We start from the raw sequence: 21,017 nt of genomic DNA on the forward strand, positions 1-21,017 counted from the left end.
ACATACACGATATTGAGAAACACCAGCGCCTTCTCTGGGCCAGAGCTGATTTTAGATAGACTAAGGCGAAGTGGAAAACTATCCTGTGGTCTGACTAATCAAAATGTGAGATTATTTTGAGGAATCATGGACACCACGTCCTCCGGGCAAAAAAGGAATGGGACCATCTGACTTTTATTATAATTTTATATTTACACAATGCAAAAGCCAGCATCCATGATGGTATGGGGATGCAGTAGTGCATATGGCATGGGTGACTTGCATATCTGTGAAAGCACCATTAATGTTGAACAATATATAGAGGTTCTGGAGCCACATACGCTGCCATCCAGACAACATATTTTTCAAGGAAGGCCATGCTTATTTCAGCAAGACAAAGCCAAACCATATTCTGCATGTATTACAACAGCATGGCTCCACAGTAAAAGAGACTGGGTGCTAAACTGGCCTGCCTGCAGTCCAGACATATCCCCTATTGAAAACATTTGACGCATTGTCAAATGACAAATACAGCAAAGGAGAACTCAGTTCCCAAAAAGGTGATGCAACACAGTGGTAAACATGCCCCTGTCGCAAAATGTTTGACGTGTTGCTGGCATCAAATTTAAAATGGGAAAGTATTTTTTTGAAGACAAATTTCGCAGTTTCAACATGTGATATGTTGTCTTCGTATTATTTTCAATTAAATACAAGGATAAATTGTTTGCACATCATTGCATTTGGTTTTTATTTGCATTTTACACAGTGTCCCAAATTTTTAGAGATAATGTTCTACAAAATGTGCAATAATGCAGGTATGTAAAAGTGATTTAGATCAAGGCTGAGATTCATTAATCAGAGTCATAGCAGAGATTTTAACAAAAAACATCCTGTGCTCACTATAAGCATACATGTTATGGGGTTTCTCCTTGCAGTAGTTCTATATTTTTTATACAGAACCTAAGACCAATCAGAGTTTGACCACAGAAAAATAAATACTTAAGTCTTTCTTTGAATGAAGTCCTAACCCAGCATTTTAATGTGCAGGATTAAACAAGATAGAGAGAAACGATGATGAGTGTGTGGAAAAACTACAAAACGTAAGTGATGGTTTTAAACAAACTGTCTTTTAATAATAGTTTACAAAAGCCCCCTTAAACTTCATGTTCAAACAAAACATTTAACTCTCTACAAAAATCGTCCTAGTTCATCTTACAGACATACAAATGACAATTTTGCCAGGTTCCAGTCCCATAGGAAAATAAGCCTATTCACTGTCATGGGACAGGCTCAGAATCGACAGCTTCCACCAAGACCAATACTTTAAAGTCATTACATGGCTTTAAATAACAGTTTCTTAATCTAAAACAAAGAAACAAACTGTCCCCAATCCCCACCAACAATAGCCTTTTTTAAACACTAGCTGTATTGGTATTGTAATGTTCATTGCTTTCCCTTCATTACCTCACGAAACTTTGTATCTCTGAACCTTTTTTGAACACATAAGACTGTAATAAGCATGGATATATTCTCTTCAAACTATCTCAGTTTTGAAAACTCCTGCTCTAATCAAAGATGAACCTAGTAAGACAGTAGATGGAAGCAGAGGGAAGAGTAAAGATGTACATAGGCACGTGTGTGTTTGTTGTAATACAGCTTGCCATTCACAGGTAGAGTTAAGCAATAATACCCATCCTTTTAAAGTGGGAAGGAAAGGAAAGAAGACCAAAAGCAATATTTATTTTCCAAATTAACAGCAACATTGTCAGAAAAACAACAGTCCAAATCGCTCTTATCGGCAGAGGTTTGTCTTGATCCTTTTTCAGAAAATAAAGACAACAAATGTGCAGGGTTAAAGTTGCTGTTTTTCTTCTCTTACTCAGCTGCACTGAAAGAAAGAAACAAAACATTAAAATGTACTACTGACTCCCAGGGCTTCACAGGTTATTGTAAAAAGTACAACACTGTAACCTATCTGTTGACCAACACAGCTGCAGGTCTTTTACTGACATTATTAGATGCTATTGCAAAAGAGCCAAGTAGGAGAAGCAGAATTGCCATCAGACTGATCTCAGACTCAATGGTCCCGACAAAAATTCAGAGAGTGTGAGATCACTCAACATTGCCTGTTAAGTCAGCTTGCAGCAGGGTTTAATTGGCCTCAGGAGGCCTGAAGGGCTCTGACCAAAGCTTTATCAAAGCACTCACGGAAAAGACCCACCCAACCTCCAAGAGGGGAGGCCGATCCTAGATCGATACCTAGGTGGTAGGTCACCCCCGGAACACCACAGAGTACTAACTAAGGTTGGATGGCAATTTTTTAGGCATGCCATAACAGAGGTTAATTATGTTTAAGTCTGCAACGAAGATAAATTAGCAAATGAATCATTCTAACAGACATGGGAATCTGACCGCTGAATACCCAAGCAAAACAATGTCACATCGAAACATGAAGAAGAACAAGTCCTTCTGTGGAATAATTATGTACTAGGACGCAGGACAATACACATTATACACATGTTGAATACACACACAGACCCTAACATTCTGGATGTGAACAGACAATGAGCAAAGAGTTTGATTGGAAATGTACTTGTATTCCAGAGTCTGCCCTATTGGAATAACAAAAAATATATCTTTGTCAAGTGCAGCCTGGTTTTCCCATGTATGCTATACTGACAAAAACTGCCATCTTCTGGCTATAACCAATAGCACATTAGAGGAAGGACGTCTGCCAAGGCTATTCTACTCTGGTCCTGGAGACACGAGGTGAGTTTAACTAAAAAGGCAGAAGCACATTGTTTTGTCCTCCGGGACTGAAATTGAACATACAGGCACAGGCTCCTCATCTTTTGCTGAATAGTAAACACTCATGTAGAGTGATGGGGATGGGAGAGGTCAAAGGGCACTAATACTTTGCTAGTTACACTCTGTGGACTGTACCCTATGAGTCTTGTACTCAAGTCATTTCTGAAGGATTAAAAAAAAAAATCCCAGTTAATAGTTACATCGATGTACATATTTTTCAGGCTATATCATTTAAATTGTCAACAGCTGTTTCCTACTCTGCCAGCGCAGTTGTAACCAGAGTTGCCAATATAATGTCCTGCCAATGAGCTGTCTAGTTATGTCAAGGATCAAGGGTATTGGATGCCCTTTTTATTAAAAAAAAGAATCAGAGGCCGCTGAAGCAAGGATGTTCTTTTTCTTTTTCAAAATTGTAACAAAAATATAGCACTGTTTTCTTGTAGGCTATAATAGTGTCAACATATTTGTTTAATATTACTGTGGTTAATCTAGCAGAATACTGCCCTCTAACATTTAAAACACACTAGTCCGGTCATCATTTGGTGACTGGCATTTTAGGCTTAACCAAGGGGACTACAACACTGAAAAGGCAGCAGATATAGTTACTATCCCTCATGGACAGAATACTTCAACATAAATGGGAACACAGCTCTGACCTGAAACAATTGATTGCCTGAAATGACCAATAATGTTAGCTCTGCTGCCTTTGATATCACATGTTAACCCATGTGTTCAAATGACCAAAAAAATATGTACATATTCTTAGTACTGAAGTAAAATCATGTATTGCTGTAATGGCAAACTTTAGTAAAATTGGTGCCAAACTTTCATAAACCTTTTCTTAAGAATAGAATAAATACATAATTTTGTTATAAGCGTTCACAAAGACATTACCTAAAGTCCTCTAAAGTAGCTTAGTCACTACCTCTAAAGGTCCTGCAGAGGGCAGAATGGTACAGAGTTAATGGTCAGGGCACAACTAAAATGTATCATTAAAACGGTAGCCATCTCCTCTTAGTAATGTATGGCTTAGGCCTCATGTAGTTAACAGAACTGCATAAAACAAATGTAATTTTGTGATCTAGCTATATTGATGGAGTGCTAATAGCAGTCTGCAATGTTCCCCTCAGACGAAACAGCATAACGTACACAGTTACCAAATCGATAAAAAACCATGTTCTCTATGACCACTATTCATTATTTATGTTGAAGGCTGTCATGGCAGCAATATGCACACAGCTTACAAAAAGTGTGCGCCAGTGTGACTGTTGACATAATATTAGTTCTAATTTATCAGCTAGCTCCTAAAGTCAGCAAGGCCATAATACAAGTCTCACTCACACACTAAATTAATAAATGTTATAATGCTGTCCTTTCTCGGTGGTGCTGTTAGAGCACGAGCAACTGATTCTCAAAGTGTTTCTCAAGGTGATTCTCCTCTGCCGCCAGCATGAAGACTTTAGGAATATGCCTTCTTGAGAGATTCCTCACAGTTGTAATCTCAAAAGAAGGTGGGGGGAGGTCTTTATCATTCATATCGAGTCTCCCCCGCAGCACTAATAATGACTCACATCAGTGAAGCACTTTCCATTATCCCAGCACCCATGGTTTCACCAGACAATGGCATTTCACTGTGTGTCCCTATTGAGCCTTAAGCTCCATTGTGTGAGATGGTCTTCAGACAGAGGGTGGTAGAGAGTGGGATGGTTGTAGGTCTGGTGGTCAGGAATCAGACAGAAAGTGCTCTGTGGATAAAGGGAACTCTTCCAGAATGTTCCCTCTCTGACGTAGTCGTTCGCTTTTGCTATCACATCAGCTTAAGTCTCTTAGTGGCTAACTAAGTGGCTACTGGCTAAGTCCCTTAAAAACCATTTGTGGTGGCAAGGTATACTCTTGGTGCTGTGAAAGTACTGTAACAAGTGAAACAGGGAGTTATTTTAATACCAATACCAGCATTAACTTATAATTAACCTAAACCCTAAATTGTTGATGCAATGTAACGTGGTGGTTTTGAGTTGAATAAAGGGAACCTAGGTTTAACACCATGCTTTGAGTTGCTGTGACAAGACAAGATCATTACAAGTATTATCAATACATTTTTGACGGAGCGGACTGTCGGGCTGGAAAATAATAATTAAAATATGCACACTGAAAATTAACCAAAACTAAGCCATTAAAAGGACAAAATATTTGAAAATATTTAACTATCCTATAAGTCTCTTTTGTATTTGTTAAAACAATGGCTTACTAATTTTGAGTAGAATTCCTTGTGATGTAAATAAAAAACCAAACAAAATAGTACATACATCAAAAGGATGAACTGGATCAAAAATATTGGGAAGTTATATGTTTGACCTTCCTTCCAGTCTAATGTATTGCCTGGTCAGGTTCTACGGGTGTGTATATGTTCTTCAAAGGCTTATCTTTCTGCAATGGGGTCATCATATTTTGCAGCTTAAACTATTTTAATGTTAAAGCTTAGTTTCTACAAACAAAAAAAGAAAATCTATTTCAAACGCATTTAGCTCCTGCTGTTCTACAAGGGAGGAAGAATAAAATAGAAAGTAGTATTATGAATGTGTATTATGCTGCATATGCAAGTCACAGGTGGTCACAGCCTAGTGAGTTAGGGGTGGAAGAAAAAGGGGACTGAGGGGTTGGTTGGTTAGCGACTGGTTTGGTCACAAGTGTTTTTCATTAGGGGACCTGGGTGTACATAAGGGGCACTGGGGTGATGGGTTAAAGTTGAATGATACCTTATCCATAATCCAACTTTCACGTTCGATGTTGCTTATAGAGAAGTAAAGTCAGGGGTGAGCTCTATCCTGAAAACATAAAGGCAGAAGGAAGGCAGTTCAGTGCAGCAGCGCATAACTACATAACTCAACAGCTTGGGAAAAAAACAACAGTCCCACAGATTCTTCCCGACATTGGCACCTTGCGGTAATTATATTTTTTCTAAAAGGAATACATTGCACAGACAGATGCTGTTTATTATCGAGTTTAGACCAAAGTGTTGGTTGAGGTGAATTTCGGTCTGTACTGTGGTCTCGTGTTAACATACACAGGGACGGGACACAGGGGGTTTTGGGAACAGCGTGGTGAGGGCCGGGACAGGGAGTTTAATTTCCCCTATTAGTACATAACGAGATTTTAAAACCCTGAGTCACTTCAAACAAGAAGGAAAATAAATGTTCCCGAAAGACAAATAAAAACATTCCTGAAGTTAAGGTCCTACATGCCTTTCCTTCCTCCGCTCATTTTCTACTCCCAGACCTCGCAACTCCATGGCAACACAATGTAGCGACGTAACCAACTAACTGGGAACACAAAACACTAACATAGCCGATCTTGGCAGATATTTTAAGACCTTGATTAAATTACTGCGTTAAAGGCGCACGCCACTCATTTAAGGGAGCCTGATACATCCACTCCTCTAGCAATAGAATCTAGGCAAAAATAAACCACTAAAAAGTGACACAAAACTGACATTGCCTCTGCGTCACTCCCCCCAAAACCGAATACCCATTTGCCCCATATTCTCTCACACCAGTCGCTCAATCCTCCAGCATGCCTTGGGCATAAGGTCTACTGCACTGTTCCGCTAGCTGAGAACAGGGCTGGCCAATCTGTAAGACAGGAGGCATCTTGTCCTTACATAACTTAATTCCTTCCTCCCTCTGATTATTCAAGTTCAGACTCCAGGAATGTGTGAGAGAGCAAGAGAGAGTGCAGAGACGTTTACGTGTGAGGTTAACTTTGAATTGCTGTTATTCCCTTCCACTTATTATTTATTCTTCTTGTTCGATATTTCTTACTTTCCATTTGCTTTGGTAATGTAAACAAATGTCTGCCATGCCAATAAAGCCCCATTAAATTGAAAATGAGAAAGGGAGAGAGACACAAACAAACGGCAGTGAAAGTGCGTGAAAAAGAAGCAGTCTTTGTTGTGTACGCCTCCATCCTGACATTTACTACCATTTAAAATCTTATCTTACAATCTGATTAACTTAAAAGGAAGAGTAGAAGCCTAGAGTGTACATGTCTTTTGAGAGAACGAGTAGCCACAGTTAGTAGCCAAAGCAGGAGGCCCAGCCATTGCTTGCTTAGGTGCTTGAATTGACCAACAGGACTGACAGACACAAGCCAGGTAAGAAAACAGACACGACACGGGAAGGTGGAAGACAAAGAGGTGTGGGGGGGGGGGGGGTTGTAATCACCTCTGCTCCTCCATCTCCTCCTTGGTCACCAGCTTCTCCAGTTTGCTAATTTTAATTCCTGGGGTAAAGTGCACCTCCTCTGCTGATGCAACGTCTGAGGAGAAAAGAGGAGTGTACATGATCACTGCGTGTTCACAACTGAACACAAACACACACACACACACACACACCGTAATGTCAGCTAGCTGTTATTATCTCACACATGCAGATTAATGCTTGGACTTGCCGTGTGGATGGAGGAGGGTTTGATCCTTCTCTGGGACCTCTGTGGTCATTGGTTACAGTACCGTGGCTTCAGTGATTAGGATTAATGGACGGACATCCAGTTGTGGAGTACCGTCAATACGGAGCCCGGCGTGACTGTCTGACCTAGATTAAATCCCACCAGACAACTGGTCCACTTCTGTGTGCCAGGGTTGCTGACTCAGTTTACAGTATGGGTGGAACCAGACCCCAACAATCCACATCTTGATGAGGCAGAGGATGACTCTTTACTGATACAGACAGCTGTGGCTGTCATATAACAGCCTGCTGGTGAAAGACACACTGATCCTAAGAGTAAATAGACAGTTGTTGAGGGAGTCTGTCTACCAAGAAAAAATGAGCTCTTGGTTAGAAGGGTTCATGGGATGTCGTTACATTGGAAAGGGCATTATTGATGACAAGAGTTGAGAGCTCACATAGCTGTGGCTTCAGAGAACTGCATGTCAGTTAACTACTGTTCATTTTCTTTCCTTTAGCAAATGACTAAAATAAAACTCCCGGCTATACTAGTTTTATTTTATTTGAAAACACTGAGTCATAACTAATTATTGTATTGTGACATTGGTTTTATGAAAATACATTTTACATACACATTCTGCTTACACAGGAATTCAACAGCCACACATTGGTATTTGGTTGATCCATCTTTCATTGCAATAACAACGTCCCAGCTTTGCTGAAGATTTGCTATAGGTAGTTCAGGTTGGCTGGACAATGCTTTTGGGCTGCAATTTTCAAATTGTGGCAAAAAGCCTCAATGGGAGTGAGATCAGGACCCTTACTTGGTGAATATCAGACGTTCAGATTTTTGTTATTGAACTACTACAATGTTGGTCTGGGTTTGCTCTTGAGATTGACCAACGGAAAGGTACATTTCCTCCCAAGCATCATCTTTTTATTGGATGGTACTGGTTGCCTTGCAATATTTCCCTGTACTTGCCTTCATTCTTCCTTTATTGATGTCCAGCCTCTGCTGATGTAAAGCATCCCCACAGCATGATGCTGGCACCACCATACTTCACTGTAGGGATGATTTGTCTTGAGGTATAGGCACATATGTTTGCGCCACATTGAGCTATTTGGACAGAATTTATTGCGCAATCTTACTATAAAACCTTTTTGCATATTGCAGCTGGGTCACTAATGTTTTCAGATGGTACTTTTTTCAGCAACAGTTTATTTCTTGCCATCCGCCAATACAGGCCAGTTTTATGCAGAGCTCTAAATATTGTTGGGGCACCATTTCTCCACTCTCAGCCTCTGACTTCTGTAGCGCCTTCAAATGCATTATTGGCCTCTCTGTGCCTATTCTCACAAGTCTCCTTTTTTGATCTGAGTTTGGGGGGACAGTCACTTATTGACTTGGATTATTGATCCGTGCTCTGGAATATCCAAACACATCAATATTACATTGTACCCTTTTCCTAATCTATGCATTGGTATTACATTATCTCGAAATTATCAGGAATGCTCTTTGGTCTCCATTTTCCTTCAGATTCACAGCCTTACTGGGAGCTTACGAATATTCCCCAACATTAAAACAATGTCACCATACAGTAATTGATTAAGTGTCGGTATTTAAAGAAAATATATCAGAATGAAATTTCAATGTAGTATTTGTAAATCAGTAATATGACAGAATTTGTCAGGGGTTTGAAAACTTTTGCCATAAGAAAAAAAGCTTGTGTTTATGGCTCTGTGTGGTTGTATTGTATTGTATTCCAGGGAGGAATACTTCAACCTCTCCAATGGAAACACATTACTGTATGGGGCACAATGACACCAGCCTGGGGCCTGGAACAACCCGGAAAGACCCGATTGAAATACCAAATGATGCTGGTTTTCAATTCACTACTCAATTCCAGTCTCAAGAATGACTGTCAGGGGAAGGGCTATTGATGAGTAAACACCAGATATCTTATACATTTTATTTTTTTTTTTTAAACAGTGGGGAGAACAAGTATTTGATAACCTGCCGATTTTGCAGGTTCACACACTTACAAAGCATGTAGAAGTCAAATTTTTATCATAGGTACTCTTCAACTGTGAGTGACGGAATTTAAAACAAAATTCCAGAAAATCACATTGTATGATTTTTAAGTAATTAATTTGCATTTTATTGCATTACATAAGTATTTGATACATCAGAAAAGCAGAACTTAACATTTGGTACAGAAACCTTTGTTTGCAATTACAGAGATCATACGTTTCCTGTAGTTCTTGACCAGGTTTACACACACTTCAGCAGGGATTTTGGCCCACTCCTCCATACAGACCTTCTCCAGATCCTTCAGGTTTCAGGGCTGTCACTGGGCAATACGGACTTTCAGCTCCCTCCAAAGATTTTCTATTGGGTTCAGGTCTGGAGACTGGCTAGGCCACTCCAGGACCTTGAGATGCTTCTTACGGAGCCACTCCTTAGTTGCCCTGGCTGTGTGTTTTGGGTCGTTGTCATGCTGGAAGACTCAGCCACAACCCATCTTCAATGCTCTTACTGAGTGATAGAGGTTGTTGGCCAAGATCTCGCGATACATGGCCCCATCCATCCTTCCCTCAATATGGTGCAGTCGTCCTATCCCCTTTGCAGAAAAGCATCCCCAAAGAATGATGTTTCCACCTCCATGCTTCACGGTTGGGATGGTGTTCTTGGGCTTGTACTCATCCTTCTTCTTCCAAACACGGTGAGTGGAGTTTAGACCAAAAAGCTCTATTTTTGTCGCATCAGACCACATGACCTACTCCCATTCCTCCTCTGGATCATCCAGATGATCATTAGCAAACTTCAGAAGGGCCTAGACATGCGCTGGCTTGAGCAGGGGGACCTTGCGTGTGCTGCAGGATTTTAATCCATGACGGCGTAGTGTGTTACTAATGGTTTTCTTTGAGACTGGGCTCCCAGCTCTCTTCAGGTCATTGACCAGGTCCTGCCATGTAGTTCTGGGCTGATTCCTCACCTTCCTCATGATCATTGATGCCCCACGAGTTGAGATCTTGCATGGAGCCCCAGACCGAGGGAGATTGACCGTCATCTTGAACTTCTTCCATTTTCTAATAATTGCGCCAACAGTTGTTGCCTTCTCACCAAGCTGCTTGCCTATTGTCCTGTAACCCATCCCAGCCTTGTGCAGGTCTACAATTTTATCCCTGATGTCCTTACACAGCTCTCTGGTCTTGGCCGTTGTGGAGAGGTTGGAGTCTGTTTGATTGAGTGTGTGGACAGGTGTCTTTTATACAGGTAACGAGTTCAAACAGGTGCAGTTAATACAGGTAATGAGTGGAAAAAAGGAGGGCTTAAAGAAAAACTAACAGATCTGTGAGAGCCGGAATTCTTACTGGTTGGTAGGTGATCAAATACATATGTCATGCAATAAAATTAATTATTTAAAAAATCTGTGATTTTCTGGATTTTTGTTTTAGATTCCGTCACTCACAGTTGAAGGGTACCTATGATAAAAATGACAGACCTCTACATGCTTTGTAAGTGGGATAACCTGCAAAATCGGCAGTGTTTCAAATACTTGTTCTCCCTCATGTAGCTAGACATAATTAGCAGTTACTCCATGAACATTTGCTGGGTTTGTAGTGTTTCAGTGGTGTGCATCCGGCTTATGCTGGCTGATTCATTCAGACTCATTCAGGACTGGTAAGACAGTCATGACTATCAATTTAGGAAGTCAAACATGATCTCCTATTCTGTACACACATGATCACCTGACCGTACACACAGCAGACAATTAGCTAACACAAAAAACAAACAATGTACTACCATTGCTCTCAACAGTCTTGAGCTCTGGCACGAAGATAGTCTCTGGGGTGGGCTCCCACTCCGCCTCGGGGGTGGGCTCCCTCTCCGCCTCGGGGGTGGGCTCCCTCTCCGCCTCGGGGGTGGGCTCCCTCTCCGCCTCGGGGGTGGGCTCCCTCTCCGCCTCGGGGGTGGGCTCCCTCTCCGCCTCGGGGGTGGGCTCCCTCTCCGCCTCGGGGGTGGGCTCCCTCTCCGCCTCGGGGGTGGGCTCCCTCTCCGCCTCGGGGGTGGGATGTCTGACAGGGATCTCCTCCACGACAGGTTGAGATTTGGTGATGGGTTCCTGAACAATAACTGGACTAGGTTCTGGCTCAAGCTCTGATTCTGGCACAAACTCTGGCAGCGCCTGCGGGGACAGAAGGTTCAGAATGTAAGATGTACACTCACCTAAAGGATTATTAGGAACACCTGTTCAATTTCTCATTAATGCAATTGTCTAATCAACCAATCACATGGCAGTTGCTTCAATGCATTTAGGGGTGTGGTCCTGGTCAAGACAATCTCCTGAACTCCAAACTGAATCTCAGAATGGGAAAGAAAGGTGATTTAAGCAGTTTTGAGCGTGGCATGGTTGTTGGTGTCAGACAGGCTGGTCTGAGTATTTCACAATCTGCTCAGTTACTCGGATTTTCACGCACAACCATTTCTAGGGTTTACAAAGAATGGTGTGAAAAGGGAAAACCATCCAGTATGCGGCAGTCCTGTGGGCGAAAATGCCTAGTTGATGCTAGAGGTCAGAGGAGAATGGGCCGACTGATTCAAGCTGATAGAAGAGCAACTTTGACTGAAATAACCACTTGTTACAACCAAGGTATGCAGCAAAGCATTTGTGAAGCCACAACACGCACAACCTTGAGGCGGATGGGCTACAACAGCAGAAGACCCCACCGGGTACCCCTCATCTCCACTACAAATAGGAAGAAGAAGCTACAATTTGCACGAGCTCACCAAAATTGGACAGTTGAAGACTGGAAGAATGTTGCCTGGTCTGATGAGTCTCGATTTCTGTTGAGACATTCAGATGGTAGAGTCAGAATTTGGTGTAAACAAAATGAGGACATGGATCCATCATGCCTTGTTACCACTGTGCAGGCTGGTGGTGGTGGTGTAACGGTGTGGGGGATGTTTTCTTGGCACACTTTAGGCCCCTTAGTGCCAATTGGGCATTGTTTAAATGCCATGGCCTACCTGAGCATTGTTTCTGACCATGTCCATCCCTTTATGACCACCCATCCTCTGATGGCTACTTCAAGCAGGATAATGCACCTTGTCACAAAGCTCGAATCATTTCAAATTGGTTTCTTGAACATGACAATGAGTTCACTGTACTGAAATGCCCCCCACAGTCACCAGATCTCAACCCAATAGAGCATCTTTGGGATGTGGTGGAACGGGAGCTTCGTGCCCAGGATGTGCATCCCACAAATCTCCATCAATTGCAAGATGCTATCCTATCAATATTGGCCAACATTTCTGAAGAATGCTTTCAGCACCTTGTTGAATCAATGCCACGTAGAATTAAGGCAGTTCTGAAGGCGAAAGGGGGTCAAACACAGTATTAGTATGGTGTTCCTAATAAGCCTTTAGGTGAGTGTAGAACAGATACAATCTACTGCAGACAAATTTGAAATATTGCAAACCTATTTTTGGGGAGACAAGGACCTCTCTATTTGTTTCATTACTAAAGACCATTTAGAAAGAACAACAGCTATATCCAATTTGCTCTGGGTTTTTAAAGCCTCCAAATATCTGTATGTTCTAGCACATTCAAGGATGCTAGATCAGAGATTTCTCTAAAGGCCAGTAAATTGTAGTTGGTAGTTTGGTTGCCTTTACAATTTATTAATGCATTCAATACTGTGTTGTAGTCACTCACCATTACAGTTGAGTCTACCTTGGAGACTACCCAGAAGAGACTACCCAGAATAATAATAATAATAATAATAATAAATTATAAGATAAGACCATCTTATTATAAGACCATAAAAAGAAAAGTAGTTTTTTCTGCTACTCACAGTCGAAATATTCTCAAAAGCTGTTTCATGTGGTTTTTTGTGTCGTCTCATCAACTTGCAATTTTGGCCAGGCTGTCATTAACTAAGGATGTTATCCCATTAAAGTCAAAGTTTTAAAATAATGATATTTTAGCCAATAACAAGAGGTTTTACATTGCAAGCAATCAGGTCATGAACACTGCACATTTCAAAGTTTGAACGGTGTTTCTAGATTAAACACTGTGGGAGTGTGCTAAATAATAATTCAATATAATTTGAAAATTAATCCGTTTAACCATCGCTGACTTTGAGAAATTACCAAGAATGGAGACAGTAAATCGAGCCAGAGCTTAAACAGATGTAATATCTGCCTATCATACTACAGAGAGCAAAAGGACACCAAGAGTGTGGAAAACAGAGATTCTCTAACGCCCATGGTGGGGAAACAGAGCCAAAGATAGCTACTGCATTCCAGTAATGCTTGTTTCTTTAGACTAGGCTTTTTCACATGCTAAAATGTTAAACCTGCATTGCGTAGCTTCATACCAGAGCAAACATCTATAAGAGGTTGACTGCTGATTCTTGTGGACATAACCTCCTGACACACTAATGGGTCTTGTATGAGTGACAGCTGTCTTGTATGAGTGACAGCTGTCACCTGCAGCCAATTCAAATCCTTGTTCAGTGTGTGTGTGTACCACACACACACACACACACACACACACACACACACACACACACACACACACACACACACACACACACACACACACACACACACACACACACACACACACACACACACACACACACACACACACACACCTTTAACATGAAGACAATCACACACAGCTGTAGTAACAACAATACATGTTCAGACATTTTAAGTGCCCACTGTAAAGTGTAGAAATATAAAATATAAGTAACATTTTAAGTTGTAGCAGGCTACAACAATGGGTGACTAAACCCATGGCAGCCAACAGAGCAAGCCAGGTTCTACAGTCTCTCATTGCCTGATCCTTGAGCTGCCCCAAAGATAGAACTAGGAGCCAGATGGCCCACCACATGTATACATCTGAAGCATCCGGTCGTGACTCCCTACACGCAGAGGAAGTCCATTGTATTTGGTGAAAACAACGTGCCAATGGGAACCTGCTAGCTCGTGCTTGGCTCCGCCCACCACCTTCCGTAGGAAACAACAGCATCTGATGTATGGGTTATATAAAAGATGTCCAGCATAAGCTGCTCACACCCAGCCACTGGAATGGCATCCAGTTAGCAGATCCACCCACAGACCAACGCCACGGAATTCCTCAGCTATTAAACACCCAAACGCCCCATGCACATTACAGAACCCAAGTCATACGCTGATTCATGGTCGCAGGGCTAAATAATGTGAGATGATGCATCGCTCATAGTATATAAGATAGTCTATCTTGACCAACACTTTTTTGGTATATACTGTATCCCTCCAAATTTGGTCAGAGATTTCTCTCCAGTAGCGGGTGAAGTCATTATCCCATTGTGCTTCAGTCATCATCTGTCAGGCTCCATTTTTCTAATGACCCCAGAGGAATACGGATACCAACAGAAGCCAAGAGCTTTGGGACGGCTTGTGAAGGATTTAGGGCCATGTTAACAACTGCCAGCCTGTTACAGTGACCTCTGACCTCATGCTGTACAGGCCCTCCTCCATTTTGGCACGCCGTGTGCCGATGACCTCACAGAATGAGCTTGTCACTGGGTAAGCCCGATACCTGGCATTTGCAACACTGACGGAGGACTGTAGCTCATTTTGCTGCGGCAAAACCTTGAGTGGGTGTTGGACTATTGTGGCGATGGATGTCTACGTTAAGACTGGATCAGCTGGAGACATTTAGAGATACTGTATGCACTCATCTACACTGTCCTGAGATTCCTTACATGACAAAACAGTACACTATCACTAAAGACAACTATAGTACTACTCCAGAATCATACAGCATTAAAAAGTAAATTGATGTAGACTAACAGCTGCCTCTCTACAATAAATTCTGAAATGCCCTAAAACATATACAAAATAACAGGAATCAATACAATAATACACAATCATTTTCTTATGTGGCTAATCCATCCAGTGAAATTCCCAAATGAGATGCATTTCTACTCGGAAGTGCCAGGCTGTTTGTGTCATGGTGTTACAGTCAATCAGACCCATGAAAAGTGGCTCAGGGAAGAGGGCCAAGGCATCTGTGCTGGAATAGTGTCCTGTTGTCTCAGTAACCTCCCAGCCCTGCTCTGTGTCTCTGGACAAACACAGACACATTGTCCCCGGAACCAACCGCCTTATCGCCGCCTGAGATTCCCTGAGAATGAAATGACAAAGGACGGACCTTCAGACTGTGATGAGCTGCATGGCCAGGATCATCCGGTGGGATAGAGTGACCACTGTTAGGACCCAGGGCTCTCAGGTGAGGATCAAGCCATGTGGTGTAGATGAGATTGTAATGTGTGTGAAAACCCAAAGACCCCGTAATGGAAATACAAAATATACATCCACCGATCAGCCATAACATTATGACCACTGACAGGTGAAGTGAATAACGCTGATAGTCTCGTAATCATGGCACCTGTCAGTGGGTGGGATATATTAGGCAGCAAGTGAACATGCTGTCCTCAAAGTTGATATGTTAGAGGCAGGAAAAATGGGAAAGCGTAAGGATCTGAGCAACTTTGACAAGGGCCAAATTGTGATGGCTAGACGACTGGGTCAGAGCATCTCCAAAACTGCAGCCCTTGTGGGGTGTTCCCAGTCAGAAGTGATCAGTACCTATCAAAAGTGGTCCAAGGAAGGAAAAGTGGTGATGCGGCGACAGGGTCATTGTCGGCCAAGGCTCATTGATGCACGTGGGGTCCGATCCAACAGAAGAGCTACTGTAGCTCAAATTGCTGAAAAAGTGAATGCCGGTACTGATAGAAAGGTGTCAGAACACAAAGTGCATCTGATTTTTTTTGCATGGATGTTACTTTGACACGTACCACCTAGTTGAGCATTGTTGCAGACCATGAGCACCCTTTCATGGCAATGGTATTCCCTGATGGCATTGGCTTCTTTCAGCAGGATAATGTGCCATGCCACAAAGAAAAAATGGAGTGAGGAAGACAAGTTCAAGGTGTTGACTTGGCCTCCAAATTCCCCAGGTCTCAATCCAATTGAGCATCAGTGGGATGTGCTGGACAAAAATCTGATCCATGGTGGCCCCACCTCACAACTTACAGGACTTAAGGGATCTGCTGCTAATGTCTTGGTGCCCGATACCACAGCACACCCTCACAGGTCTAGTGGAGTCCATGCCTCGACGGGTCAGGGCTGTTTTGGTGGCAAAAGGGGGACCTACACAATATTAGGCAGGTGGTCATAATGTTATGGCTGATCGTGTATATGCACACAGTGTTGGGTCCTGGCAGTAAATGGCCAATGTGTGTTTGGCAGGCTGCAGGGCAAGGGTCCCATTCCATTCTGACATTGGTGATATCACAACGAGCATGAAAACCAAGTACCAGCTTTCACTTTCATAACCAGAGTCTAAATATTGATTTTCATGAGTGATTAATGACTCCGAAGACACATTATTAGATTATTACTGAAATTGTACCATACTTTGAACTGTGTACTGTTTTCCCAAACCGCAGACTTAAAATAAAACCGCTCTCTGTAATTTAGGCCACATGCTGCCAATAAATGTTTTAATAACAGTGAGTCATGGTGCAGTTTGGCTGTCGATTTGAACAAGCAATACAGAGCATAGAAAAGCTACACTTTTAGTTTTGAAGTCTTCCTGCTTTTAAACTCAAGAAAAACAGAAATGCTCTTTTTGAGGCCCAAGAAACAAAGTGTTTTGTTGGAAGATCTCACTGTGAACCTCTACGGCTGTATGGTTGTATCCCAAAAAACTGTAAGAAACCTTGGTGGTACCCTCGACCCTGACCTCTCCTTTGATGGCTGGGTGTTTTGTAAAAGCACTTTATGACAACTGATGATGTAAAAAGGGCTTTATAAATACATCTGATTGATAGTTCCAGTTAAACTTACTCAGTTTCCTGCTAGAAAAACATACTTTTTTTTTAAGTCAAATGAAGTATATAATAGTAGACTGTATCTGCATTAATAATGATAGATTTACATAAAGGTGTAGGCCGTGTGGCTTGGGTAAGAAGTTGTAGGCAAACGGACAGCGTGGGGCTTTGTGAGAAGTGTTAATGCTGCTGGCCTTGGTCAGGCATCGTTTGTGGTACATTTTCTATAGAAAACCGCTCCAACCACCATTACTTCCACCGTGGATAACAAAAACCTAACAGAAAGCATGTAGCTACTTTATAGTTTTGGCACAGAAGTTGACTAGCTCTTTAAAGTTACAACCTGCCAAAAGGCCGAACCAACGCACTTACAAAGCACTCTTGTTACTTAGCTTTTCACCGGGGGATTGACTAACCTTTCGGAAAGAAAATAACTCCTGCATTCTCCCCCTCTCCCTCAGGCACGGGCAGACCTCTTCCGTTCCTGTGCGTTGACTCATCGCGAGCACAGCACAGGGCCCAACAAGGCCAGAAAAAGACCAAAACAACCCGCTTCAGTTGAGCCAAGCTAGAAAGAGATGGGCTCAGTGCCCACAACAGAGTGTCACCGCCAACTTCATCACGGGCCGCTGCCCTTATTACCGAGGGGAATTAGCGTTGGTGTTGTGATGTAAAGCCATTGTTTTCTCACGGGGAATGCACGGGGAATGCGTGTCTGCCTGGGTCCGGGTGTCCAGGCAAATGTTGCAAATATTGGGAATGGTAGGGACACGAGGGAACAGAACTGACTCTCTCTAGCTCAAGCCTGCCTGCAGACAGAGAGACAGGAAATACCTGTAGGGGAAGGTCAGCCAAGAGCTGGACCAATGTGCAAGAAGCCATGCCGATTCAATCACAGGCTACTGTTAGTTGAAACACACGGGAGAGCTGAGGAATGTTCTGAGAAACACCATTTGGTCCTCTCAAGACTTGGTACCAGACACTCAACAACTCAGTTTTAACAATGAAGTGGCCTTAAGATGAGACAACAGACAAACACTACATTAATATAATTACTTAAGGGAAAAACACACTGTCAACCTGGAGACAACAAATGTTTGCTGTGTGAGAAAAAAAAAACTTGAACACCCTACTTTTAAGCTGCAAATTACTTAAGGACAAAAGTAGACTGTCCTCCATTTTACATTTGAAAAAAGACCTGCTTGCTCCAGCTGTTGCCTGTATTTTGCTGCCTTGTCAACATGGCAGCGTGTTCGTTAGCAGGCCTCCACACATTCCCATATATGGTGTGTTACAACACGCTGAAAGAACCAAGAGGTAATAATGTGCAGATGGGAGAAGAACATGTGCAACCTTTGGGTTGGCAAAGATTTCTAAAAGGTTTTACATACTGGAATGAACAAGTACTTAGAGAAATGTTAAGGAACAATAAAACATGTAAAGTTCAGACAGATGGGGAGGACGATGGTTGGTGAGTATGGATAACTCCACTGCTGAATCCACAGAGACCTGGCACAGACGAGACGAGACGTGATGAGTTACTGAAGCAGAGGAGACCAACGGGTTGGTGAGAGGGTTTGGGTACTGGTTAGGGAACGCCATCAGTATGGCAAGAAGCACAGATGTAGAGCCCAAAATTCTGAGGGTGCCTTTCGAGGGCCTCGCGGCTGTGCAGGGGATTCATAACATGAGAATGCTATAACTACTCGACAGTGCATGTTCGTTTCCTAATTGGGAGAATGAGAGCAGCCTCAGATTATTGGTGTGAATGCTGATAAGTGAGGCAGCATGTTACTCTAGCCCCTACACAAAGCATCAATCCACTTCAACTGCATGTTCACATGTCCGCCCGCCACCCAAATTTACATTTCTCATAACAGATAAGGCTGAATGGAACAAGGGAATCTCTGTTTCAACTGTAGGGACAGGAGCAAGCACTCTTAAACTTATACCAGCAGGGGGCACTGTACCTACACCCACCGGGTTGGCCCTCCCGCTGACAGTGATGACTAGCGGGACATACACGTAAATACTACAACATGGCCATCCATAACTAGGTTACAGGTGGTGGGCATGAATGAAGATTTGGGTTTCAATGGCCGGCCAGTAAAGCTGCAAGCATAAAGTGAATGATGAACGTTTGGCTGAAATCCAGTGTCTCGCCCTCTCAAAAACATACCAGCGAAATACTATTCAAATGGGAGCAAATTAATGTCTCAACGCTCAGGTTTCCATGGAGGCCCATCTACAGTGAGAGAGGAATCAGTTAGCCCAACATCAACTGCTCCAAAACATTCCGCAATGAAAGAGTGCAGATTCCCTTACACTTTTAGCACTCACATTAATACTCAAGTGCCACAGCGTCACATGCTCATTTGTCTAATGCTGTCATATCCATCTGCCATGGGTAGGTGTCATGCTGGCCCTGTTTCTACCTCTCCCTTTAGTTAGCAAAGTAAAAATTAGAATAAATATTTGAGACCAAATATAGAGGGTGTCTCCAATGTCTTCCCTGAGGCATGTTGCTCATATTACAGTGGCTGTGGACATCCTTTAATCAGAGGCTTGTAAAGGGCTCCTATAGGCTCTAATGCAATGCAATACAGGATTTGGAGACAAGGTAATAGCATACTGCTACTGTGCTTATAGTGGTCATAAGGAGATAATTTTCTTGCAATTTTTCTTTCTGTGGGAATAAAAGTGCTTGTTTTAAATCCAGCTTTAAACAGAATGCTTTATTATAAACACAACGCAATTTAATGTTAGATTCTCAAGAGATAGGGGGTGGAATTCGTATTACTTATCGGCGCTTGTAATAACTTGCCTAAACAGTTCACAGATTAAACCCAAAAATGTATTGATAACTATATTGATTTAGAAATAGTTGATTGATTTTCTGGAGAGTTGCCAAAGAGCCCCTTTAAAACACATTTTCTATAGAGAACACTTCAATTAAGTTAAACATAACTTACCTGAACCGTGGGGATAAAGTCTTGCTTCGGGAAAATATCGTCCTCTCGTAACGTCTCTTCTTCTAAAACGTTAATCTCTTCAATCACTGGAGCAACTGATCGTTTTGGGATAACTTCGGGCACTATTGATGGTGGTACCTCCACCTCCGGCTCTGCTTTAGGTACGTCCACTACAGGTATTGCTGATGCCAATTCCCTCTTGGGAGGAATATCTTCCCCATGGCCAACTTCATCCTTCTTCTTCTTCTCCTGTGGCTGATTTTTGGGGATGAATTTGGCTGCCAATACAATAGCAAGAATGGTAATGAAGAGTGAAGGGATAATGACGCACGCATCGAGCTCCATTGCGGTACAATTATTTAAGGTTCACGTGAGAAATGTTTCTGCCGTCGTTATTGTCTTATATGTGTAAATGCAAAATGTAGTTTTTGTAAATGTCAGTTCTTTAGATTGTAGTCCTGGGCTCGTTCAAGACCATCTCCTCGGCGCTCCCACAGAACACAATCAGCTAAACCTGCGCCTTGCAGTTTAAGCGTAGGCTTCTGAAAGTAGCGTCATTTCCCAAAGACCTGCCCATCATGACAAAGCCGCCTACCTTAAAGAGGCATTGCCCTTGTCAATATCCTCAGCCAATGAAAATAAAATAATGTTTATGTAAGATTTGTTAAAAATGTGCTTTCCTGAACACACAAGTAATTACATTGTCTTCCCAAAATACTATTTCAGAAAAGTTCAAAACCTGAAATATATTATAGAACAAAATAAGAACAAAAGTAAACACAGCATGAGTGACAAAAGAAATCTGTTGATATTGGCAAATTTGGACATCTTTATTGGCAAGATAGGACACATTTATTATAAAGGAGAAATAAGAGTGGCTTAATTGCAATAGCTAAATGTATGACAGGCCAGGATATTCAGT

At 42.2% G+C, this 21,017-nt stretch overlaps 1 protein-coding gene across 4 annotated transcripts; it reads right to left on the bottom strand.

Moving 5' to 3' along the window:
- Positions 1-1,084: 1,084 nt before the first annotated feature.
- On the bottom strand, positions 1,085-20,652 carry si:ch73-366l1.5 (FILIA-N KH-like domain-containing protein). 4 transcript variants are annotated; one of them, XM_034295346.1, is made up of 5 exons: positions 20,096-20,652; positions 11,038-11,419; positions 7,008-7,101; positions 5,544-5,612; positions 1,085-1,862 (listed from the first exon to the last, which is right to left on the bottom strand). In XM_034295346.1, exons 1-4 carry the CDS (start codon positions 20,438-20,440, stop codon positions 5,579-5,581), a joined length of 855 nt encoding a protein of 284 aa, XP_034151237.1. In that variant the 5' UTR covers positions 20,441-20,652; the 3' UTR covers positions 1,085-1,862; positions 5,544-5,578. The 4 variants fall into 4 exon arrangements, with proteins under 4 accessions (XP_034151237.1, XP_028979500.2, XP_034151238.1 ...); XM_029123667.2 differs by having other exon boundaries at positions 1,085-1,867; positions 20,096-20,651; XM_034295347.1 differs by lacking the exon at positions 5,544-5,612 and having other exon boundaries at positions 20,096-20,651.
- Positions 20,653-21,017: the final 365 nt, after the last annotated feature.

The sequence above is a fragment of the Esox lucius genome, chromosome 11 (genome assembly GCF_011004845.1).
Source record: "Esox lucius isolate fEsoLuc1 chromosome 11, fEsoLuc1.pri, whole genome shotgun sequence".
NCBI classification, from domain to species: Eukaryota; Metazoa; Chordata; class Actinopteri; order Esociformes; family Esocidae; genus Esox; species Esox lucius.

Coding starts and splice junctions, on each gene's coding strand:
- si:ch73-366l1.5 (XM_034295346.1), bottom strand. CDS start 20,440: ATGGAGCTCGATGCGTGCGTCATTATCCCTTCACTCTTCATTACCATT. Junction 11,420..20,095: donor ACTTTATCCCCACGGTTCAG/GTAAGTTATGTT, acceptor CTGTCCCCGCAG/GCGCTGCCAGAGTTTGTGCC. Junction 7,102..11,037: donor CAAGACTGTTGAGAGCAATG/GTAGTACATTGT, acceptor TTTTCTCCTCAG/ACGTTGCATCAGCAGAGGAG.